General features: G+C 39.5%; 1 protein-coding gene across 4 annotated transcripts in view; it reads left to right on the forward strand.

Annotated features, from left to right (window-relative positions):
* Positions 1–25,042, forward strand: part of COL5A2 (collagen type V alpha 2 chain) — a 337,654-nt gene that overhangs the window by 273,365 nt on the left and 39,247 nt on the right. For all 4 annotated transcript variants that reach the window (XM_030579765.1, XM_030579766.1, XM_030579767.1 and 1 more), the window contains 11 exons: positions 2,027–2,080; positions 2,810–2,863; positions 5,986–6,030; positions 7,565–7,618; positions 8,768–8,812; positions 12,805–12,858; positions 17,693–17,791; positions 18,437–18,481; positions 18,586–18,684; positions 23,158–23,211; positions 24,833–24,940. In XM_030579765.1, the coding sequence (XP_030435625.1) occupies positions 2,027–2,080; positions 2,810–2,863; positions 5,986–6,030; positions 7,565–7,618; positions 8,768–8,812; positions 12,805–12,858; positions 17,693–17,791; positions 18,437–18,481; positions 18,586–18,684; positions 23,158–23,211; positions 24,833–24,940 (711 nt within the window). The remainder of the gene's footprint in view (positions 1–2,026; positions 2,081–2,809; positions 2,864–5,985; positions 6,031–7,564; positions 7,619–8,767; positions 8,813–12,804; positions 12,859–17,692; positions 17,792–18,436; positions 18,482–18,585; positions 18,685–23,157; positions 23,212–24,832; positions 24,941–25,042) is intronic.

The following is a 25,042-nucleotide window of genomic DNA, read 5'->3' on the forward strand; positions in this document are numbered from 1 at the left end:
AATTTGGTCCTTAATTATCACTGCTGCTCATTTTTATGGATTTCTCTAACCAGATTTGATAAACTTTAAAATTTTTCTCCTTTTGTATGTTATTTACTGTTCCTGTATTTTGTCTTTTCACAAAAATAGCTACTAGTAATTAAGTCAGATACTTAATAAAATAAATGATGGGGAAAAATTATTTTAAGATGATGAGTTTGTGGTATGTTGTGTCTCTGACATATGGCATTCATTGGGCTGGTTTCTCTGGTTCCCTAAGCTCACAAAGGGACCTTTAACCAGCCAGAGATTCCCCCTGGAGAATTCCACTCTTTAGGAGGAATCTTTGGCTGAAGTAAAGTTGGCAAGATGCCCTTCTGATCTCCAGTTTAAGTCGACATGGTGTGCCTGCTGGTGGCATGTTGAGAATGGGGTGGGAGGAGGGTGTTGTCAATGAGCCTGATCCCTGTCTGGTGAAAGGTCTGCTATAGAGCTTATGCCACCAGGAAAAGTTAGAATAGCTCCCCTGCTGTTCTGACTTCCACTGTGGGAGAGTAGCTGGAGATCAGTAACCTGCATTCAGCTCTTTGCTGCTAGTGCTGTCTACTGTGTTGGAGTGCAGCTCGGACATACAGAGGAACTGGATGTGGTATATGTCATTACATGACATTTCAGACTCTGACATAATATAACAATACTAAAGAAAATGCTGTTCTTTGTATGAAATAGTTCATTTTAGCGGTTTGTCATCCACAGTATAGTTATTCAACAGCGATTCCAATCAGTGAAGAGGAAATGGAAATGTCATTTTATTTATGATGAGGAAGTCACAGGCATCCAAAAATGGGCTTCCCTTCCCCACCTGATCCCAATTGCTTTGTGTTGAAGGAGATCTCACTTTTCTAAAGTTGACAATTTAATTTTACACTCAGTAAGGAGTAGAGGGATTTCACCCCTTCGTTTCTTCTGCACCTCAGTTTCCCTTGTTAAATCCTCTTTTCCATACCCATTCGGAGGCGTCATTGCAGCACACAGATCTATGGGTGAGAGGCCTGGTATTCTACCTTTGAGACTGTAATGATACCTTTAATTGGCTATTTGCATTTTAGGGGAAAGTGAGCCCCTTTGTTCTGTAGAAGCAGAAAATGTAATCTTTGAAATGATAACAGCCCCGACATAATGCTTAAGGCCTGATTCAGCAAGATACTTAAAAGCATAAGCTTAACTTTCAGCATGGGTGTAATGTGATTGAATAATTAGTTGGGCACATGCACAAGTAATTTGCTCAGCTGAGGCCCAAGAGCAGAAGGTACTCCATGTTTCAAATGTATGTGAACAATATGGCATCCTAATAACACAATATACTGTCGCAGGCCTGGCTCCCTGTCTTACTAGGAATTATTTAGGCCTTTTCTGAAAAAAAAAGTCTGTGTTTTTTGCCTCATTTTCCTGTACAGGTAAAAGTACCCCAGGTTGTTTCAAATAGTTGCTAAGATAGTTTAGAAACAGTTTGCTTATGAGGCTGCGTTAGTGGTGTTTTGTGATTCAACATATCACAGTGTGAGAAAGACAGGTTAGAATTTGGCAGTTCATTTTTTTTTAAATTTAAATTATAGCTGTCTTCTCATCCCACTGGACGTGTTAGGTTCCCTTCTCCTTACGTTAAAAAACTAGCTTTGATGTTGATTTTTACTGTATTACTTCTGTTACGGATTTAGGGCTTGATCCAAAGCCCAGTAAAGTCAATGGGAAACCCTTAATGCTATTTACTAGGAGACCTCTAAACTTCAGTAGGCCATTATGGTGACCATAAAAGGAACATTCATCTCACATGGCCTCATTGTTACGTGCTGTGTGTCTTGTAATACTGTAGCCCCAAGGTGAAGGTGTATTAGATATGTATCAACGTACCTAGCACTTTTTTTCCTAGTTCCCTGACCCGTCTTAGCTTCACTAACAGTAAGTTTATCTACTCAGATGTGTAAGGAGAGTGTTCAACTGTACCGATCTAGGTCACTTTATCTGTGTTTGTGTTTTTCTATTTTAGGGATCTCGAGGCTTTCCTGGTGCTCCAGGTCTTCCAGGTCTAAAGGGCCACAGGGTAAGCATTAACCTATCTATCTTACAGATAATCTTTCACAACAGTTGTAATTTTTTCAATCAGCCTATTGTATCCTAGTAGACTATTTGACCTATTTAGTAATGGCAAAATCATGAGAGTTAGAGATGGAGAAGTCCTACCAGAAAACCTAGTCCATCATCCTTTAAGTGCAGGTTCATCTCTAGTGTTTTGTCCATTCTAGTTTCAAATGTCTTAGGCAACTGGGAAGAAATAAAGTAAGCAAATACTGTATTAAACTCAAGCGGGGACAAAACTGACCTTTGGCTAACTGTTCTCCCATCATACTGGCAGATCTGGCACTAGGAAGGGGAACTCTAAGGTTGGATTTGTTTATGAAAGAGAACAGTTATAAATTACCAAGGTTTGTGGGCAAGTTTCCACTTCAGGGAGCAATAAACAGGATTACAGGGAGAAATAAATAGGGTTACTGTGGCTCAGAGCTTTCCTCTCATTGTCTTTATATATATTTGCAGAATTCTTGTTCTCAGAGGGAACAAACCCAAGGATATGTATCTTACACAAACAGTTGTTTCATTTGAAAAGTATTTTAAAACTCTTTTCCCATCTGTTTTCTTGTGTGTATTCTTTCTTTTTCTCCCCAGCTCAGATCCACCCTGATGATATTTTAATAAAAGATGATTTTAATAATGAATATCATAAGTGATTGTTCGTGTGTATCTCTTTATACTTATATATTTCTCCTCATAGGGACACAAAGGACTTGATGGTCCTAAAGGTGAGGTCGGAGCAACTGGATCCAAGGTAATATCTTCATTATGAAATTTGGTTTGGGGTTTCAAAGGAGTTGTAGTGTTTAGCTCTTGGAGTGTCCTAATGAGTCGTGTTTATATATTTTAGTGTCTTTCATTCAAAAGGATCCTAAAGCCCAAAGAATAAAAGCTGTGGAAGAACATTGATTAATCATACTTTCCATAATGGTAAAAGCAGCTGACGATAATAGATCTTTAAAACGAAAAAAACTTTGTTTCCTCTGCTGATCACAAACTTCTCTGATTATTTATTTACTTGTTAAGTAGCTCCATTGATGTGATTGGTCTGTTTTGGGGGATGCTACTTGCATGAGAATTTCATTGTTCCTGAGCAGAACTGCATGGAATTTCCCTATCTGTGCAATCCACTTCACTTACCTAAAGCTGAAGAATTTGGGCTTTATGCAAGAGTGCCAGTGGATTGGGGAGATGAAATCCTCATCCCCAGTTTCGGTCTGCAGTTTGTGCATTAGAATAATGGCTGTAGATTATTTGTGTCATTTGCAATTGGTCAATGGATCCATGTTAAACTAAATCCCATTAATCCTCTTCTAGTTGGATCCCAGGCCACTTCTGCACTGTTCAGTGGCTCATGTGGAACTGGCACGGAGATAATTCCTGTGGTGCACAGATGCTTTGTGCATTTGCCTTACACTGTTTTGGGAATTTGGACAGGCCCTGCATCTATAATTAGGCATGGCAGAATTTGATTTTTTAAATAATTTCAACAGATAATATCAAGGTTTATTTTTAAGCATTTTCTTCAATTTGTTGCAATTTAAATGTTCACAGTTGCATAAAATTATGGGTTTTAAATTTTAAATTTTTATCTATTTAAATTCTCAAAGTTGAGGGAAGTTATCGGTGTGTCAGACAATAATTATTTAGTGACAGTAGACATTGAGATTAAAAAGGTTGAAGTTTTAGAGCCATTAAAACACAAATTGTCAATATCACATGTTAAAATTTACAAAGAAAATGTCCTTAAATCAAACTAATAAGTTCTCAAGCAACATTTTCTTCCTTTACCTATCTGAAGATGTCAATTAGTATCGATAATATTTTTTCTTCCGTTTCAGTGTCAATCAACATTAAGTGACATTATCATATATAATGTCTCTCTAATTTACCAACATTGACCGATAAAAATCGAATCCTCCTAAGCTATCTATAGTGTAAAAATATCAAACTGAAAAAAAACTTTTCTGGTCTTCTTTATGTGCAAAACAGGTCCAAACCTGCTTCTTCCTCTTTGCAGGTCAGCTGTAAGTGGATTTAGTTTTAAGTAGTTTTAATATTGTTTAGCTGGCTAGCATGGATTGAGACAAGTTGTGTTAAAGCCACTTTTTAAAAGGGTGCCAGTCTCCTTTATTGTTTTTTTTCCTGCCGTATTCATACTAGCCTACTAAATGGTATTGAAACTGTTTTAGCCTGCTGAAGGCAGAAACTGCAGATGGTTTGGAACTGTTACCTGTTGGTTAAGTGGATATAGAAGAACTGATTTGGGTTACTTTCCAGAATAAAAAAAATTTTCAAAAATTGAACAAGTTTACGAATCATCAGTTATTAAATCAAAGCACTGCAGATTGGTTTGTCTTAGAATCATAGAAGATTAGGGTTGGAAGAGACCTCAGGAGGTCATCTAGTCCAACCCCCTACTGAAAGCAGGACCAGCACCAGTTAAATCATCCCAGCCAGGGCTTTGTCAAGCTGGGCCTTTAAAATCTCTAAGGATGGAGATTCCACCACCTCCCTAGGTAGCCCATTCCAGTGCTTCACCACCCTCCTAGTGAAATAGTTTTTCTAATATCCAACCTAGACCTCCCCCACAGCAACTTGAGACCATTACTCCTTGTTCTGTCATCTGCCACCACTGAGAACAGTCGAGCTCCATCCTCTTTGGAACCCCACTTCAGGTAGTTGAACGCTGCTATCAAATCCCCCCTCACTCTTCTCTTCTGCAGACTAAATAAGCTCAGTTCCCTCACATTCTCCTCATAAGTCATGTGCCCCAGCCCCCTAATCATTTTTGTTGCCCTCCACTGGACTCTCTCCAATTTGTCCATGTCCTTTCTGTAGTGGGGGGGGGGGGCCCAACACTGGACGCAATGATGTGGTCTCACCCATGCCATATAGAGGGGAATAATCACTTCCCTCAATCTGCTGGCAGTGCTCCTACTAATGCTGTCCAATATGCCGTTAGTCTTCTTGGCAACAAGGGCACACTGCTGACTCATATGCAGCTTCTCATCTACTGTAATCCCCAGGTCCTTTTCTGAAGAACTGCTGCTTAGCCAGTTGGTTCCCAGCCTGTAGCAGTATATGGGATTCTTCCATCCTAAGTGCAGGACTCTACACTTGTCCTTGTTGAACCTCATCAGATTTTGTTTGGTCCTATCCTCCAATTTGTCTAGGTCACTGTGGACCCTATTCCTACTCTCTAGCATGTCTAACTCACCCCCCACCCCCACAGTTTAGTGTCATCCATCTTCGCTAGACCAAAACATTTTTGCTAAAATTTCCCTCTGTTCAGTTCTGCCATTAGTAGCAACAGTAGAAGCACACCCATGTATTTAGGGCACAAGTGTTGGTTGGCATTTTAGCCATGTATCCTGTAGATTAGATTGCTCTCCCTGCCCTAGGGAGGAGGATGTGAACAGTTCTTGCTCATCCACACTGCTGTTGTGGTCAGTCTTTGTCTTCTTGCATTTCCCCACCCACCCAATTCTTGCCAATGCAAGAGCTGACCTCAGTCTGGTTCTCTGCAATCAAGCGCACTGACAGTACTCAATAATAAATCACCATAATTGTAGCAGATTGGTGGGTCAGGCATGAAAATATCTTGGAGAGGAATGGAAGGTATTATTCTCTAGCTGCATTTGGAAACTTGTGCATTATTCAGTGTATCTCTTAGGGATGAGCTTATTCTGCTTCAGTGGGAACTCAGAAACATGGCTGTTTCCATCAGTAATGGCACAGATTTATGTAACTTCCCACACATTGCTATGCAAATTTGTTCCTAATATAGCTAAATTAAACTTAAGTGGTGGTGATAAGAGATGGAGTTTCATTTTCCTCTAACATGCTTTTTTGTGCTTTCATTTGAATTTCTAGGGTGAAGCCGGACCAACTGGCCCAATGGGTCCAACAGGCCCTATAGTGAGTGTTATTTGCAATGTTTGCAACTGGATTTTCTGTTTCGCTTAACGTGTGGCTGTGAGACTGCAAACACTGATCCATTATTTTTTGTCATAAGGAGCCTGTAATGCATTTAGGATTTAAGTTTTGTTGAAAGCCATGTCTTTCAGAGCTAAATTCTGTGCTGGTGTAAATGGGCGAAACTCCATTGTAGTCAGTGGAGCTATGCTGTGTTCCATTATTCCCCAGAACTGAGGCCATGTAAGTACTTTGTCAGTAACTGCAGTAAATCAGGAAATTAATACAAATCTGAATTAGGTTTTGGTATGATCTTTTCCCCATTGTGGTTCAGGGTGATTAATCCCTCTATACCCTTTAGGCCCTTCCTGATTCTTTATATGAAGAGATTTTAATATGATGAAAATCTCAAAGTAGGTCACTTTGAGTCAATAATTGAAGTTACTTCAGTTAGAAAAATATTAGCCAAGAAAACTACAGACAAAGGATTTTTGAGTTTGTGTCTAGAATAAACATGTGGGGTGAGAAGTCTTTTCTCTCCGGCAATCTCAGAATGCTTTTACTTAGCTGGTATTTAGAGCATCTGTAAAACTACAGGTTTCAGAGTAGCAGCTGTGTTAGTCTGTATCCACAGAAAGAACAAGAGTACTTGTGGCACCTTAGAGACTAACAAATTTATTTCAGCATGAGCTTTCGTGAGCATCTGAAGAAGTGAGCTGTAGCTCACAAAAGCTCATGCTGAAATAAATTTGTTAGTCTCTAAGTTGCCACAAATACTCTTGCTCTTTTTGTAAAACTACAAGCATTAGTGGAGATAAAGCCATCTGGTTTTGATGTGTTATCCTGTGTCCTGCAGAATGTAATATCTCTGAAATGGATCTCAATTAGTGAATCAGCCATAGTAAAATGGGATTGAGTTATTGACCCTCAGTGAGTATGTAGAGAATTTAGTCTTTGTGTGGCTGAATTTTGAAATACATCTACAAGTTGATGTAAAAGAAAAAGAGAAATTACAGAGCAGTTCAGTTCCCTGGGACAAAACTTGTAAGGCTGACCGAGGACATAGATTTGCTTCAACTTTATGGGCCCCATAGACCAGGGTAATCACTAGCAGAAAAAACAGTGGTCTGATCCTGTAACAGTCATATGAGTAGTTCTTAGTCATTCTTGTATTCTCATTAAAAACAATGATCCTAATCATGCTGCCTTTGAAATGTTTGGCACCAAATTTCACCAGTGGGAGCAAGACTGAACCCAATGGGATTCTTCTTGTGAGTAAGACTTGTCAGATCAGACTTCACTACTCTATAATTTCTGGAGTAGGAGTGCAATGAAACGTTTTTATTGAAAGAAAAAGGAAAAATCAGAGATGTTTAAAAGAAAACTGAAAAAATGCTCTATACTATGGTTATTCTGAAACAAAGAAACAAACAAACAAAAAAAGGCAACCAAGAACAGTGAACTCCTGCATTTCACTTCTTATTATCCTCACACAATGAATATTCAATTAAAGCACTTTTCTGTTCTCTTTCCATAGGGTCCTAGAGGAATGTCAGGAGAAAGAGGGCGAATTGGACCACAAGGTGCTCCAGTAAGTGGATTTGAGGTTTTGCTGCTGTCTGTTAGCCTTACTGCTGTACTTTACTTGTTTTATCTAAATTACAGTCATATTTCTTTTTTCCAGTTTTGAGCTTGCAAAAATTTACTACTGAGTGAGTAATTTACTTACTCTCATGTTCACATTTCCCCCCACCCCAACCACAAGTAGTCTCTTTATAGTCCAAGGCTACTGCAAGAACTGAGTAGAGATTTGCAGGATCACAGCCTTCATTTACATTTTAAAAAGCAATAACATCTGTAAGTCAGACATGAATTGCTATATTATTAACATAGGTGCCAAGAATAAACTGGATGCAAGGGGTGATTCTGAGCAGAACTGTACAAAATTGTTAAATATGTTCACAACATTTTTCATCAGTTTTGTGACCCAGAAATTACATTTTTTGTTTGTAAAATTTCTGTGAAAAAGCCATTTTCACAAAAACTTGCAAAATTTGAAATTGTATATGTTTCTGATGCAAATTGATTTTCAGTGGGGAAAAAGCCCTTAAAATGAAAATTTCAAAAGTAATCATCTTTTAGTTCAAAATAGAAAAAGTGGTCTCACTAAAAACAAAAAAGTGAACTTTCTTAAGTATTTCATGATATGGGATCATCTCTGAAAAAGAAATGAAAACCTTTCATTTCTGTAGTTTTACATTTTGTTTCAATTTTTGTTCACATCTCTACTCATGGCACTCATGAGTATAGTGCAGTGGTTCTCAATCTGTTTACCATTTTGGGCCACATATACAGCTCTCAATATTTTATGTGGGATGCATCCACACACTATATAAACTACCTGTATGGCCCTGAGGCTGTCACATGGGGCGCAGCTGTGTGCTCATGGGGCTGCAAGTGTCCCGCAGGTTGAGAATCATTGGTCTAGTGTGTACTACTCTTCATAGTAACAAACATGAAATCCTGGTCCCATTAAAATCACTAGCAGAAGTCCTGTTGACTTCATCAGGCTGTGATTTCACTCTGAAACTCTTCCATGTCCATTCTGTGATGGATTTATGGACTGGTATAATTTAAAGACAGTTGTAAATTGGCTCCTTTTACAATCACTAATATTCAAGGGCAGAGTTTAATAAGAATTCCTATAAATGTACGGTGTCTTGTCTATCTCTATGTCTAGGGTGCACGAGGTTCGCATGGTATGCCAGGGAAGCCTGGGCCTGTGGTAAGTTCCTTTCCTTGTTCCCAGTGTTGTGATCGTCCTTTACCTTCAGACATTCTTTAACCAGAAGGATGAGTAACTGTTGCCGTTTTTTAGTCTGGTAACTGAAGGGAAATCCTAAATATCTGTGCATGATTCCTGATACTGCCACAAAATTATTAATCACAACTGTGGAGATGTGTGCTCTGAGAAATAAACCACTAAGATTTTGCTTCCACTCAAGAAAGTGATTTTAAGTAGGGAGTAGGCTGGTGCTATATTCATCTTCTCTCAAGGAACTGATGTATTGCTGCATTAATGCAATGGAACCTAGATACAAAAAGGTTAAGCATTTTAGAAATAATTATTATAATAAAGAATCATTAATAAAAAGTTGTCTTTTCTTCACAAATAAAGATGTCAAAGGAAGTTATACCAGTTCTCAGTAAGAAATAATGAATTTCACTAATAACAGAAAGATGTGAATTTGCTAGCTCAAATCCATAAGGACTATATATTTTCAAAACTTATAAAGATATGTAGCCCTTTTTTTTAGAAGAAGTCATACACTGAGCTGATGAACCAGAAACACATACACGAATACAATACAAGCTGATAAACTGCCTCCTTGAGAGATCAATTTATTATAAAATACTCACATCTTTTATATAGAAGTTTATCAAAAATTAAAATAATAATGCTTTTCAATACATGATTTACAAGTAGTTTTGTTATACAGAACAGATATTGTAAAAAGTTTTCCGATAAAGAAAATACAGTTTAAATATATTAAAAAGTTAGTGTGGCAGTTAAAACTAAGGATTTTCGTATAACACGTGACTCTGGTCCCAATCCTACAAACACCTATGCACAAATGTTTAACTTAATGCATCTGAGTACCCCACTGAAGAATATCTAGAAGTCAGTAGGATTACTCATATGTGTAAAGTTAGTCACATGTATAAGTGTTTTCAGTTTTAGGGCCTATAGTACAGTTTACTCATTTATACTTCCTCACTATTAATGTTTGACAGATTTCCCCTAGACATATACTTTCTTCTTTTTTTTTTTTTGCACTTGTCACTTGACAAAAACATCTACCAAAGTAGTTGCCTATTGATACAAAATGTGATATGCCTGTATGCTGAATCTTCATTCAGTCTGAGGCACGCTAGTCCAAAGTTAAAATTTTCACTGTTAAAGTACATAGTCTTTCGTCCCTAATGATATTGTGTAGGCCTTGCATGAACAATGCAACAAGAAGTAAGGAAGCTGAGATTAACAATGGATAAAGCATAAACTCACAAGCGGCCTTGTAAATAACATTCAGTTTGAAGATTAAGAAATAGTGAGAAGAGTAATGTGTCATAAGCTTGCAGCCACAGCTTTGCTTACAGCTCGTGGACAGTTCATGATCTGTACAGGGATTGGTTACAAAAATTAATGGGTCAATGATAGTTTGTGATACAGCATTTTAACCTATAGTATTAAGTTTCAGTGTGTACATAAGCTGATTCATGATTATGTATGTTGGAGATGTGGTGCACCCTCGCCTAACCCCCTACATCTGAGCCTGATCACCTCAGATGTAGCTTTATGACATCATATAAAGAAACCTCTGTGACTAGTCTGGGTTTGAACCAAGTTTTTGGATTCATGAGAACTGGATAAGGTGTTCTCCCAGAACTGGATGAGGTGTTCTGGATATGCCAAGTGCAAAAGGTCTCGTAGGGAATCCCAACATGCTGCAGTGAGGAAACAGTATTTGTCCATGTGTTACACAATAGACTGTACTGTTGCAAACTCCATTAACCAACAATTGACTATGATAGAAGTTGAAGCTGAGAGTGTAGATAGCTGCCAAATTCAGTTATCTGGTACATCCTACAGAGAAGGGTGATCACAACTATAACAGTATTTTAAAAATAAAAGTTTTAAAAGATTTTACATTATTTTGAAACAATTCTGTAACAGAAAAAAATTGAATCTCAAAGCAATTCTGAAATTCTAGATGAAGTATAAATATTTCAGTAGACTTCCAACATGAGCTCACACCCACTGGGCATGACATCTGGTTGGCTAGCATATGTAGTACATTCCCTAGCAATCTCACAGGGAGATGCAGAATGGTTAAACATGATCTCTCTGGAGAAAGTGCTATCCAAATATATGATGAATTGGGTAAGTACAAAGAAATATGTCGTAATACTAAAATTATCATTGAAACGAGTGAGATTTGGCAGATAAGCGTTCATGACCCAATACATTGGGATGTAGCTTTTTCATAAATACATTAAATGAGCTGTTACAGCAGTGCTTTAGCAATTCACTACAAGGTCACTGGCAGAAGTGTTCTCCATAATTATTAGTCTTTGGAACAGATTGTTCTTACTGAGTTTGTCAGTGGAAGCTTGTTATATAAAACATTCTTTCTCAATATACATCATGTTCCCCAAAGAGGGTGAAAAATCCAGCCAAAGACAAAGAAAGGGAAATCATTTGGGAATACGCAGCTGTACTCAATATTTATGACCACTGTATACTACTGTCCAAAGACTGTATAATATAGAAGGAGGAGTGTATATCACATCTGTTCAGCCCACCCAGCACAATAGCAACAAAAAAGCAGTATTAGTCTACTACTTGGTTGACTCTACATTATATTGTTATTTTTGTATGCAACTGTGTCAGCTATCATACTCATTTTGGACCATATACCTCTGTTGATCTTCACATAGAACTCTCTCAGGCAAGAGTGGGATTTCTTCAGTGTTCTGATGACTGTTAACATAATTAGGATATTTTCTGGAAACATTTGGATTTGCATGAACAGATTAAGAGCAATATAGGGCCCAGTCTGCTCAATCTGAGTTGTAAAGGGGTTATCCCCTATATAGAGAATGCAGGACTATTGGAGTTATTGATCATAAAGGGTTTGTGATTTGAGTGATTATGGGTATCACGATTAAGGCTAATATTTTGTCACAGGTATTTTTAGGAAAAGTCACAAACAGGACATGGGCAATAAACTCTAAATCATAGAAGCCTGATCCCTGCCATGTGTTGGACTAACAGCTAGACCCTGCCATGCGCCATGATTGACAGAGATTCTGATACAATTATTAACTTAGTACTAAATCAGGATATGATTAGGATACAATGCTCTATTGATATATAATATCTGAACTTAACTGGCTGAATAGTTTTGTTGACATGTCTGATGGGGCGCATTGGTACAAAATAGATTTAATCTTTGATTAGTATATTTATCTAAGTTTTGTTTAGCTATTTGTAATATTGTCTGATACAACATCATCTGTAGCACAATATGCAGAGATTTTACAGATAGAAAGTTTGAGTGGAAAAGCAGTGATTTTTTGATTATCTTATCTTTTTAGTACCTTTTAACAGCAGCTTGAGCAAAACGAAGAGGAAATAGTATATTTGTAATGAAAACTGAAACTCAAAAATATTATAATTAAAAACTATCTTGATTACTGTTTGGAAGTTGGAAGATGAACCAAGAGTATTTAATTCAGTGGTACTTAGACCTCAGTGGTTCAGGAGCCAAATTAGCGATCAACATTATCCAAAAGAGCCAGTGTAGCAAAATGACTGACTAAATATTAACTATAATTGGTTAATAACATAACAAAAGCATCCTGATTGGTTAAAAACTTAGACTGGTTAATAATTAAATCACACAGTGTTCTAATATCATGTGCTGCAAGGAGACCTATTAATGAGCCACTTGCAGCTCGCAAACTGCAGTCTGAGTATCATTGTCTTAATTAAAACATTACATTTGTAAGTGGTATTCAATTCATAACATTTACATCATCTACAATATTTATAGAACTGGTTTCCTATTTTTTATGAGGCAATATGTTTTGTGACTGGCATTGCATTTAAACCCAGGAACTCCATTTGCATAGGCCTTCATCAGTGTTTAGGCTACTAGTTTTGTGATACTGACTTTGGAAATATCACCTCATGTACTTGTTTGTTTTTTGTAGGGACCACTTGGTATAATTGGTTCTCCTGGTTTTCCGGGTCCTCCTGGTGTAAAGGTAAGAAAAGCTGTTTCGTTTTAGTCTGTTTAACCCTATGAATTAGATCTTCGTATGCCCACAATTAAAGAGACCACCTTGAACATGTGGAATTCATCTTCACAAATGAAAAGAGGTGACTGTGCATTTCACTTTTAACACTTGGAGATAGAAGCTAGGAATAACAGCTGTGATGAAGCAGTAGGCTTTGACAGAATATGGCCATGATCATAGGTGAGAAACTCAAAAATAAGTGGGAAAAATGGGTTTAACTGCTGAAGCAACCCTTAGAGAGACCAGATGGGTGAGGCAACATTTTTTATTTGACAAACTTCTGTTGGCGAAAGAGACAAGCTTTCAAGCTACACAGAGCTCTTCTTAATTAGAATATTATGTTAAACCATAAGATTGTGAAATCAACTAGCTTGATAGAGTTGGATCTGTAGATCCATCCCCCAGGAAACTTAGACAGCTGCAGGAAATAGCAGTTTTAATGTGAATTGGCAATGCACCTAGGTTACTGTGCCATAGAATAATGAACAAATGATCTAAACAAAAGAGGTTGTAAAGCAGTTGTGCAAGGTTGGCCTTATCTCTTCTTCCCACACACCACCCCAAACATCCTTTAAGACTCTATAAAAGAGGTGTTTTGGTTCAAAGAATAGGAACAGATTAAAATTTTTCTTAACTTCCATTTAAGAGTGACGATTTTCTGGTAATCCTTATATTTTGGATGACATACACGATATTTAGATTACCATCACAGCATTAATGTAACAATAAAAATCAGCATTTACTTTAGCTTGTTTGTGGGGGAGGCACTGCACAGCAGATGCACTTTTACTCACTCACTCATAGCTGCAAGACAGTCAGATCAGTTTAGGTGTCAAATGGAAGCAATAGCTAGCCACATGCTGGGTGGCAGCTGATTATGTTCAGAGGCTGGGCAAGAATCTTCTCCATTTTTGCCTGTTCTCTTCTTATCCTAGTGGTGCTTGTTCTGTTTTCCATATCATTTATAATCTGCTGGTGGCATGACATTTAGATACAGTAGAAATTTTAATATGTTGGTCATGATTCAGCTCTGACTGGTGACATGAAGTTTCAAGGAGTTTCTATATGTTTTTCATATGAACTTTGTAAAAGGAATATGTAGGAGATAAATGAGTAATGTAGGACTAATTCATGGGTTTGCCATGAGCCTGGTTGAGAGGTACAATGTTGTTGTATTGCCACAAAAGCAGATTGGAAGGTAGATTGTGACTCTGGCAGTTTGAAGGCAAATTGTGACTCCTACAATTAGCAACTGAATGCTACTGCAGTATCTTAAAGAAAAGGATTAATGACTTCCCTAAGCTCTGCCATCGGCAGGGGTGGGTGAAAGGGAAAATCTTGCTGCAGTAGGAGGAGAGATAGAATGGCCCTGTATTCCTCCTCCAGCTCAGCCTAAATGAAAATGAGAGCCTCAGTTTCCTTACTCAGAGAGCTCTTTAGAGCCACAGTAATGACTAATTGCATTGCCCAGAACTAAGCTGGATCATGATTGTTTAGGAGGTGCTTTAAGCAATGTCCCCTCTAATTTTTCCCACCCATGTGCGGAATGAATTTTGTTATGTGCACCAATATGGAGGTGATGTGTGGCACATTGGTGTCCATATTGGTGCAATAACAAAATTCACGTTGAGGGGGGCCAGGAGTTTGGAGTGTGGGAGAGGGCTCAGGACTGGGGCAGAGGGTTGGGGTGCAGGGATGTGAGGCCTCCTGGTGTGGGTGCGGGTTCTGGGGTAGGGTCAGGGATGAAGAGTTTAGGGTGCAGGAGGGTGCTCGGGGGCTACAGTGAGGAGATAGGACTCCCCTCAGCTCTCTCTTCCTTCAGCAGCTCCTGGGCTGGGGCTACAGGATAAGCACCCCTCCTCCGGCTGGTCTTGGTAAAGACTGGGTTCGGGCCATGCTACCCCAATCATGCCTGGGTTCGGGCTTTGGCAGGTTGGGAGACCGGGCTAGGTTGGGACTAGGGGAGGGGAAGATTACAGGGAATTTAGGCTATGAGATCCTGCATTTATCTGAGAACCTGCCCCAGCAAATCTAATCCATCAGCTTTGTGAGTTTTTGTGGAAGGCAGGGTATAGTGAAGGGAATACCTGAGATGTTTTCTTACAGTGGAGTTCTGCAGCTATAACAGAGAAGAATATAACCTGCAGATAATTGATGGTGATGATGCATAAGCCAGAAATAATACAGCTTGATTCTCAGATCCTAGGTAGAGTTTGAGGCACTGTCTGAAAAAAAACCCAACACATTGTTTACAGTAAAGTGAGTACATTTGATAAGAAAATCATTGAGAGACAATAAACATGGAACCTCACAATGGCCCATTCACTTCAAGGTCTGATGTCTCATTACCTGTCACCACTAGAAATTAATCCTGTAAATGAACAGAAAATCTGTCCCTTAATAGAAGAGCTTTAGAGCTGGAACCCCCCATATTTTATAAAACTATTCAAATTATAGTCTCAAAGAAAGGCAAGGTATTTAAGTCCTTATAAACACTGACCAAATGGCATTTAAATCCTCCTGTATGAAGTGCTAAAACATTGTGTCATGGAAAACTAAAAGGCTATGTAAAACTATAATTCACATCTAAAAATTCTAGCAGAAATGTAAAACTAAAATTGTAATAAATATTTTGGTGAGCCATGATGCACTGGGGATTCTGTGTCAGGGCCGCCCAGAGGATTCAGGGGGCCTGGGATCTTCGACAGCAGGGGTCCTTCCGCTCCTGGACCCGCCGCCGAAGTGCCCCAAAGACCTGCAGCGGTAGGTCCCTCTTTGGTGGTAATTCGGTGGCGGGGGGCCCCTGTCGTAGGTCTTTGGGGAACTTCAGTGGCGGGTCACAGATTGGAAGGATCCCCGCCGCTGAATTACCACTAAAGCGAGGGCCCCCCACCACCGAAGACCAGGAGCGGAAGACGCTCTGGGGGCCCAGGCCCCATGAGATTTTCCGGGGCCCCCAGAGCGAGTGAAGGACCCCGCTCCAGGGACCCTGAAAAACTCTCATGGGGGACCCTGCGGGGTCCAGGACCTGGGGCAAATTGCCTCACTTGCCCCCCCCTCACCCTGGGTGGCCCTGTTCAGTGTTGAAGTTGTCCTCACAACCTTTACATAGGACCAGTGGATGGTCATCTCCTTCTCCAATGGAAATTCACACGATGCCCTGACACAATTGCTACCATCTCACTTGTTTTTTTCCTGTTCAATTTCTGACCCTCTTTATTTCTTTTTCTCTTCCTCACCTCATCCTTCTCTCTTTTTTCTCTTCCCCCTTCTCTATGTTTGTTTCTTTATTTCTGAGTTTTTCTTCATTGTTTTAAGGGTTTTTTGAAACTCTTTTTCTGGATTTGTTTTCTTTCCATCTTAGTTATTGTCATGCTTCTCAAGATGACCTTTGTAGTCTTTGTTGGGCTGGACAGCGTTTGCTTTGATGGCTGAGTGGAAAAGGGAGACTTGGGTCAGTGGATAACTGTTTGAGCCTCCAGCCCTGTATGTGAGCTTGCTTTGGCAGCATTCAAGGAACTTCTAAATATTTTGTAAAAGCAGCAAAGAATCCTGTGGCACCTTATAGACTAACAGACGTTTTGGAGCATGAGCTTTCGTGAATAAATAAATAAATATTTTGCCTCTAGCCATGGGTTTGAAGAAGACCCAGACTCATTCAGTCTCCTCATCCTCCTTTCCCCAGAATTGCTCCTCTTCTATATGCTGAATCCCCACAAGTGGTAGGAAAACTATTATACAGTAAAAACATCTCTCTCGATTAGCTAGGTAGCCGAGCTCAGCAGATGTTATATGTTGTTTATACAGTTGGCAACATTCACAAAAAAATTCTCTGGAAACAAGGCTAATACAGCCATCTGTATAATATATTAGACTAAATTATCCTTTTAATGCATGGCAGAAAAAATAGAGCAATGGCTAAACAAAACAAAGCATCTAAATAAATGTTTGAAAGAGCTGACAAGGGAAGAAGCAATGGGATTTTTTTTTGACAGAGGAACTACTTTCAGGATTGGACCTTCAGGGTTGTGTAAATTGGTAAAACTGCATTGAACTCAAGGAAGCTATGCAGATTTACATGTGTTGAGGATCTGCCCTTCAGTCCTGAAGATACAATTGTAGTGTAGCATCAGTTCAGAAAGGCAGTTGGTCCACATAAGAATAAAATTGAGGACATACCAGAGTGAATTGCCATATCAGAATAGATCAGTAGTCCATCTAGTCTTGCAGCTTTTTTCTGATAGTGGTCATTACTGCATAATATATCTGACCACTTTTGACTATAGAAAGCACAACCAGTGCCTACCATATTCCTGTGTTTAATTCTTTTTTAATATTAAGTGTTCGTATCAATACAGTCCTGTTGCAGTGAGGTACACGGGTTAGTTTATACTGTGAGAAATATTTCTTCTTATCAATTCTAATTTACATAAAGTTTCATGTCTCAGCTGCAAACAGTGCAACCAAAGACTATAAAATGAACCTTCTGTTGTGCTTTTCCCCTGTAATATACTGGTGATGTGTTTTGGATAAATTATACTGGCTACCATGCTGTTTCTCCTCTAAAAGAAAGGTGCTTTGTATATGTATAGACTAGGGGCAAAGTGTGGTTTCAGTTTCAACACTATAAATCTCAGCAAAATTAGGTTCTTATATGTGCAATACCTTTTTCTAATATTGAAGTATATGGAAGCTTGGATTCCATTGTTATCTATTCCATGCACTATTCCCTGTTAATTATTATGTGCTGCTTTTAAAAAAATAATTCAATAACTGATTGTTTTCTCTTGTGAAACATTAGGGTGAAGCAGGTCCAACAGGTGCACGTGGCCCAGAAGGTCCTCAGGGACAAAGGGGTGAAACAGGGCCACCAGGTCCAGCAGGGTCACAAGGACTTCCTGTAAGTTCAGGCTTAGGATTCTTGTTCCATTGACTGCCTGCACACTGTCTACCCAAAGCCAGTGGTACCTTACTATTGGGAGAGTCCCAAAAGTATTTTTAGAAAGTAAACATTTGTCTTCACGTTATTTGTATTTAAAATATCTTTTAGATAGATGACTAAACACTTGCAAATTAAATATCAGAGGGTAGCTGTGTTAGTCTGTATCCACAGAAACAACAACAAGGAGTCTGTTGGCACCTTAAAGACTAACAGAGTTATTTGTGCATAAGCTTTCATGGGTAAAAAACCCACTTCTTCAGATGCAACTGAAGTTTTTTACCCACAAAAGCTAATGACAAATAAATCTGTTAGTCTTTTAATTTGCAAAAACAACAAGGAGTCTGGTGGCACTTTAATGTTACACATGCTGATGGAAACTATGACCCTTTAAGTACTTATGCTCCAGCTGGACTTCCAAGCTTAAAATTAAGCACTCGTGTTTGCAGAATCAGGGTCAAATAGTGAACTTTTGAAGTGTCTACATCCTAGGCTTTATTTTCTGCTCCTGAGGGGAGGCACAAATATATGTCTGACAATATATTTTCATTCTTCCGTTGATACGTTCATTAGAATTTGTTATAATGATTTGTAATGTGTTTTTAGGGGACTGTAGGGACAGATGGTTCTCCTGGTGCTAAAGGCCCAACAGTAAGTAATCAAATCAACTGTATAAGGAATTTTGGTGATGGATTCCTTTTTTAATTTCAGCATTTTGTGCTGCATCTCATATCACACTGATGTCTCTTTTGTAGGGATCTCCAGGTACTTCTGGCCCACCTGGCTTAGCAGGTCCACCTGGTTCTCCAGGACCTCAAGGCAGTACTGGTCCTCCCGGCATCCGAGGCCAAGCGGTAATAATGTCTTTGTCACCATGGAAATGACAGTATTTAGCAACAATGTAGCTAAGGAAAGCTAATGTGGTGATTAGCAATGAGACTTTTTCATTTCCAAGCAATAAGATGAAATCAGTAGACTGCTGTGTAACGAGGTTGAGACTCACTGGTGCAGCACTTCCTGCTGGTCGTGCTGGGAATTAACTCTTCCAGCCCAGAGCACCCTCTGCAGGCTGGTGTCTTGCCTGCCACTGGTCCCCTGTGTCCCTCCTGGACCCCTTGCCCCTGTACATCAGGATTCTGCCCCAGCAGTAACCCACAATCTGGGTCTCCCTACCGAGTGGAACCCCCAACCCTCTATCCCCACCTTGCCTCAGTGTCTACTGCCAGTCATCGTCTAGCCCCCATCTGTAAACCACTCATCATCAGCAAGGAGGGTTAGGACCGGCTGCCTTTGGCTATCTCTGGGCTGCCCCTCTGCAGCCCCAGTACCGTTTTTTGGCCTTTTAGCAAGGCCTGCAGCATGGGGTTTTACCAGGTTGGAGCTCCCCAGCTCCCTCTGCCCTTCCTCAGCACTGCTCCACCTCAGGTACTCTTCTCAACTCCCAGGTGGCCAAATCCTTCTCCCTCAGAAGCTAGAGAGAGAGTCTTCCAGCTTCTGGCCTGCAGCTCTTTTATAAGGGCCAGCTGGGCCCTGACTGAGCTGGCCACAGCTGTGTTCAGCTACCCAGTCAGCTTCCCCCAGCTGTTCTTAATCCCTCTCCAGGGCTACTTTTAACCCCTTTTCTGTGGGAGTGGGGCAGCTGCCCCACTACATGCTGAATAGGAGTGAAAATACCAAGACTTGGTTCCCATTAATTTCTTCTGTGTATTTTGAAATACAGATTTTTCTTTCTTAGGCCCCAGTCTTGAATTTGACTGCAGAGAGGCAGAGACCTGTGCACAAAGCCTCATTGGCTTCTGTGGTCACTGGCCCGTGTGCCTGCCTGTTTGGAGTCACCTGTAGAATCAGAGCCTTAATTAGTATTTTGTATATGTAATTACAGAGAAAGAGACATATTTACAGAAAGCATAAACTATCATATATGTATTAAAATGTTCCTGTAGTTAGTCTCATAGAAGGGAGTAGTTTTCTGATGCCAAACGTAGTCCAAAATTATTCAAGAAGTAATTGTGCTTAAATGCTTAATGCTTTTATAAAAATCCTTTATCTCTGAAGTCTTCTGCAAATTAACCATTAGCAGTCTGGTTTGTTTAATCTTCAGCATATACTCTTTCACAGCATTATTAGCTGAGCAATTTTGGAATAAACCAGTTGTAACTCCACTGAATATAATTACCCAGTGAAACAGATTGTCATTTACAAAATGTCAGAAATCTGCAGTATATGGGATTGGCTCTTTGGGTTTCTCTATATCAGCTGTTGGCCATAACGTGCCCGAGATGGTTACTAAACTATACAGGAAAATAAGTTACAGTGCTTGGATCAGTGGTTTCCCCAGGAATTGAAATTAGGGGGGGTGTTCGAATTTACGGGGAAGGGTGTCAGGTCCAATGAGATATATAAAAGAGATATGAATAAAGTAAATGTTTTGTTAGGATTATGCAAATTTAACGTAAGGAAAATGCAAGTTATACCAAAATACATAACAGATCTAGATTTCTAAAAAAAAAAATTAAAAAAAATGTATTTAATTTAAATTGACTTTTGAAAAGTAAGCCATCACAAGATAAGAAGGCAGTCCTCTCATGGATCAGTAACTGGTTAAAAGATGGGAAACAAAGGGTAGGAATAAATTATCAGTTTTCAGAATGGAGAGAGATAAATAGTGGTATCCTTGAGGGGTCAGTATTGGGACCAGTACTGTTCAACATATTCATCTGGAAAAATGGGTAAACAGTGAGGTGGCAAAATTTGCAGATGATACAAAACTATTCAAGATAGTTAAGTCCCAGGCAGACTGCGAAGAGATACAAAGGGATCTCACAAAACTGGGTGACTGGGCAACAAAATGGCAAATTAAACTCAATGTTGATAAATGCAAAGTAATGTACATGGGAAAGCAATCTCGACTATACATACACAATGATGGCATCTAAATTAGCTGTTAACACTCATGAAAGAGATCTTGGAGTCATTGTGGATAGTTCTCTGAAAACATCCACTCAATGTGCAGCAGCAGTCACAAAAGCAAACAATGTTGGGAATCATTAAGAAAGGGATAGATAATAAGACAGAAAATATCACATTGCCTCTATATAAATCCATGGTATGCCCACACCTTGAATACTGTGTGCAGATCTGGTCACCCATCCTGAAAAATATATATTGGAATTGGAAAAGGTGCAGAGATGGGCAACTAAAATGATCAGGGGTATGAAACAGGAGGAGAGATTAAAATGACTGGGAATTTTCATTTTAGAAAAGAGATGACTAATGGGGATATGATAGAGGTCTACAAAATCTTGACTGGTGCGAAGAAAGTGAAGACGGAAATTTTATTTAATCCTTCACATAACAGAAGAACTAGTTGTCACCCAATGAAATTAATGGGCAGCAGGTTTTAAAAAAACAAAAGGAAGTACTTCTTCACACAATATAAAGTCAACCCAGGGAACTCTTTGCCAGGGGATGCTGTGAAGACCAAAACTATAACAGGATTATAAAAAGAACTAGATAAATTCCTGGAGAACAGGTCCATCTGTGGCTATTAGCCAGGATGGGGAGGGATGCAATACCATGCTCTGAGTGTCCGTAGCCTGTTTGCCAGAAGCTGGGAATGGGCAACAGGGGATGGTCACTTGATGGTTACCTGTTCTGTTCATTCCCTCTGAAGCACCTGGCATTGGCCACTGTTGTAAGACAGGGTACTTGGCTATATGGACCATTGGTCTGACCCAGTATGATCATTCTTATGTAAAAATTAATTATAATAATAAAAATGTTTAGTACAGAAACTCTCCAATATAATGACCTCCCAAGATAGCAACAATGTGAAATAACAACCTTGGCGAATAATGCATTTTAAAAATCTTGGCCTACTAGGAAACATATTTATGTAAGTTTCCATTCCCAGTCACAAATCTAGCATTCTGGAGCAAAGTGACTAAAATATAGTCCAACAAACAAATGTTTATTTAACATGCCCCTCACTATTCCCTCCACCGTACTCCGCTCACCGGTGTTGTCCTTGGTCAGTGGACACTCAGAGTTCAGAGGTGCTTTCACGTGAGTACACCTTCCAGGTGGGGGACAAGAAGGCACTTTGCTTGTTCCTCCAGCTGCTCACTGTTCGCTCTGGCCACGTCTGTTCATTGTGCCACCATTCACTCCACCACTCTGTTGCTAAAGGCCCTGCACAGTCACCTTTGGCTGCTACCTGCCACTGTGACCTCTGTGAGTTGGTCTCTTGAGGTTCCACCAGCTCTCAGTGATTTCAGCTGAGCTCTCAGTGCGGGAACCTCGCTCGCTGCTAGTGCAGTCTGGGTTGTCTCTTACACAAAAACACTGTACCCACAGGAACACTGTCCTTACAACAGGACTAAGTACTTAGACCTGATTGTCAGTGACTTCAGCTGCAGTGGTCACTTAACAGAACAAAAGACTATCTATGGAGCCTAATCAGCTCTGTCTTTAAACAGTGGAGAGGGACAGGTCCCCACCCTCTCTCTTGATGTCTTCAAATCATCACAGGCTACAATTTTACTGCCCTTTACTCATACGATAAGAACAACATTTCATCTCCCATTCCCCCCACATTCAAGTGGTTTGTAACCCAACCCCCACCAAAATCTATCACTTGGACAACACAGCTCTGTTTCCTGGAAACCTAGGTAGATTAGGTGTAACTGTAAATATGATCTGGCCCTGAAGCCTTTCCCGGCAGCCCCAGCTCATCACTAGCTGTCAGGGAGAGCTCATTTAGACTTTGCTTACAAATAATCATTTGAAATTATTAGGTTGGCCAACATCACCAAAATGAATGCACTGGCATCATAAAAAACAGCTGTATAAGGAAGCAAGGAAGCTAGTCTATGTTCATACTATTCAAATCTATTATACTTTTTCAGATACATATATTTTATCATACACTGTATAAGCTTTTAAAGTGTGTATTAATGTTTCAGTTTAAATTCAGATTTCCAAACAGTCACTGAATTGGTATGTAACTAGCTCACAAAACTTGTGGGGGAGTGTTGGGGAAATTCAGGGGGGTGTAGGGAAATCACTGGCTTGGATCAAGTTCTAAGATTTTTATTCCAGGCAAAAATTTTTACTGAAGTCGATGGACTTTGTGCTTGAGTGAGAACTGATTAAGGACATCAGGATCAGGAGCTATTGGGAGTTACCATGTGTGAACAACCTATCTATAGACTAGATTAGCGGAAGCACTGTCACATTTTTCATTTGAAACCACTGTACTTGGTAACTCAGGTAAGGCTGGTTGAATGGTTTGTGCAGATTAATGGTATTGATATCTTTGTTTTCAGGGAGACCCTGGTGTGCCAGGTTTCAAAGGAGAAGCGGGTCCCAAAGGGGAACCAGTAAGTCATTTTTTGTAACCAAATCAAAATTTAAACAAAGAATGATACATTCATTGTTGTGCAGAGCACAATACTATATTTATTGAGACATATCTAGTACTACTTCTTGTTATTGGTTTTGACCTGCAAGTAATGACCATGGAATACCATGTTCAGGTTCTGTTGTGAATAAGGGGCAGGATAGGTCCTTTGAATCCATGACAAGGTAAATCCTTCAGCCAGTTATCCCCTGGACTCAAGTTTGAGGAGGCCATAGCACAACAGAGAAATACAGGATCCCCTGATGCTTTATTAGCAGCCATGGAATGGATCTGCTCCAACTTCTTGGTCTTATAAGGAAATTACTGGGCCCTGGTGCCCGTGGACACAGGGTTGTGCTCTAACAACATGCTTTGGTCCCATATGAGAAATAAGGAAAGATATTAAAATATGTTGAACAGCACTGAATGTAGCATAGGTTGGTAGCAACTTAGACCACAGCATCTCACAATCTACTCCAATATTGTATATAAATATTGCATTTGACAAGTCCCCAAGGGAGTCCACATATGAGAACTCTGGGAGACAACTGGCTGTCCATCGTAAAATTCTGGGCCATGTCCAAGAGGAATGAACAAAATTAGCTTGATACAGCTCTGTCCGTCCGCAGCACTCTTTGATCAGCAATATCAAATGATGCTGGTAGACCTGATAGTGTTAGCATGGATGTTTGGACTCTATTCATAGCTATGAGAAGACAATCCATCAACATGGCCAGCACCAGCTTGGAGCCATATGAAGACTGGATGAAAAGATTATTAGCTAGCAGAGCCAGGATCAGTCGTAGCTGATTTGGCAATACATTCTTAATATTCTTGCTCAACTAAATTATTAGCAAGAGGATAGTAGTCAGCAAAGCTGTCAATGTTGACAAATGATTTCTTGAACACTGGCTGGATTTACTATTTTTTTAAGGATGTCTGGAAGAATATCCTTCTAGAGAGAGTGGCATTGACAATTTCTGTCAGCTGTGGGGCTGGTAAATCTCAATTCCATCTGCCAAGAATGAAAATTGTGTCAGAATCAGAGCCTCTATGTCACTGAGCCAAATCCATCAGGGAAGATGGCATAAGGATTCCATGTGCAGAAGCAGTTCAGGACTTACACCAGAGATGGATTGCAGAGAAGAGATCTGCAGTGTCAATCAGACAGAAAAATGTTACCCTAAGTTTAGTATTGTATAGTATGGATGCCATAACCGTACAGGTTCTTTAAATAATTAAATACTGATTTCCTTAATGCCACTTGCCTACGATTAATAAATACCACAATTACAAATAATAGGATCCTATTCAAGGAGTCAAATGATTGTGAGGCACAATGTAGAGCCGAATTTTAGAATTACCGTCCATTTATGGATCACTTCATGTTGAAATACTAGTTGATAAACAAAGAAAAAGGAAAATCTGAATGGGAATAATTGCATTTTATAATGGATTTAAAAAGAAATTAAAAAAAATCTAACTACCCAATTTTGTTCTTTCTGAAAATGTTTATGGTTCATGTTGGAAGAAAGAGTGATTGATTGAGCCATAAAAATGGTTAATTTTCTTTATTCTAAACAAGCAAATATTTTCAATAGGGTCCACATGGTCCTCAGGGTCCCATTGGCTCTGTGGGTGAAGAAGGGAAAAGAGGCCCTCGTGGTGATCCAGGGTCAGTAGGTCCTCCAGGCCCTGTTGGAGAAAGGGTAAGGAAGCCAGAAAAATAATTATATTTGTTAGAGGTGGGCCTCTCTCATGAAAATCATATCTGACCTGGACCTGAATGTGAGCTCCCTTATAGTTTGGTG

This window comes from Gopherus evgoodei, chromosome 11, assembly GCF_007399415.2.
Source record: "Gopherus evgoodei ecotype Sinaloan lineage chromosome 11, rGopEvg1_v1.p, whole genome shotgun sequence".
Lineage (NCBI taxonomy): Eukaryota > Metazoa > Chordata > Testudines > Testudinidae > Gopherus > Gopherus evgoodei.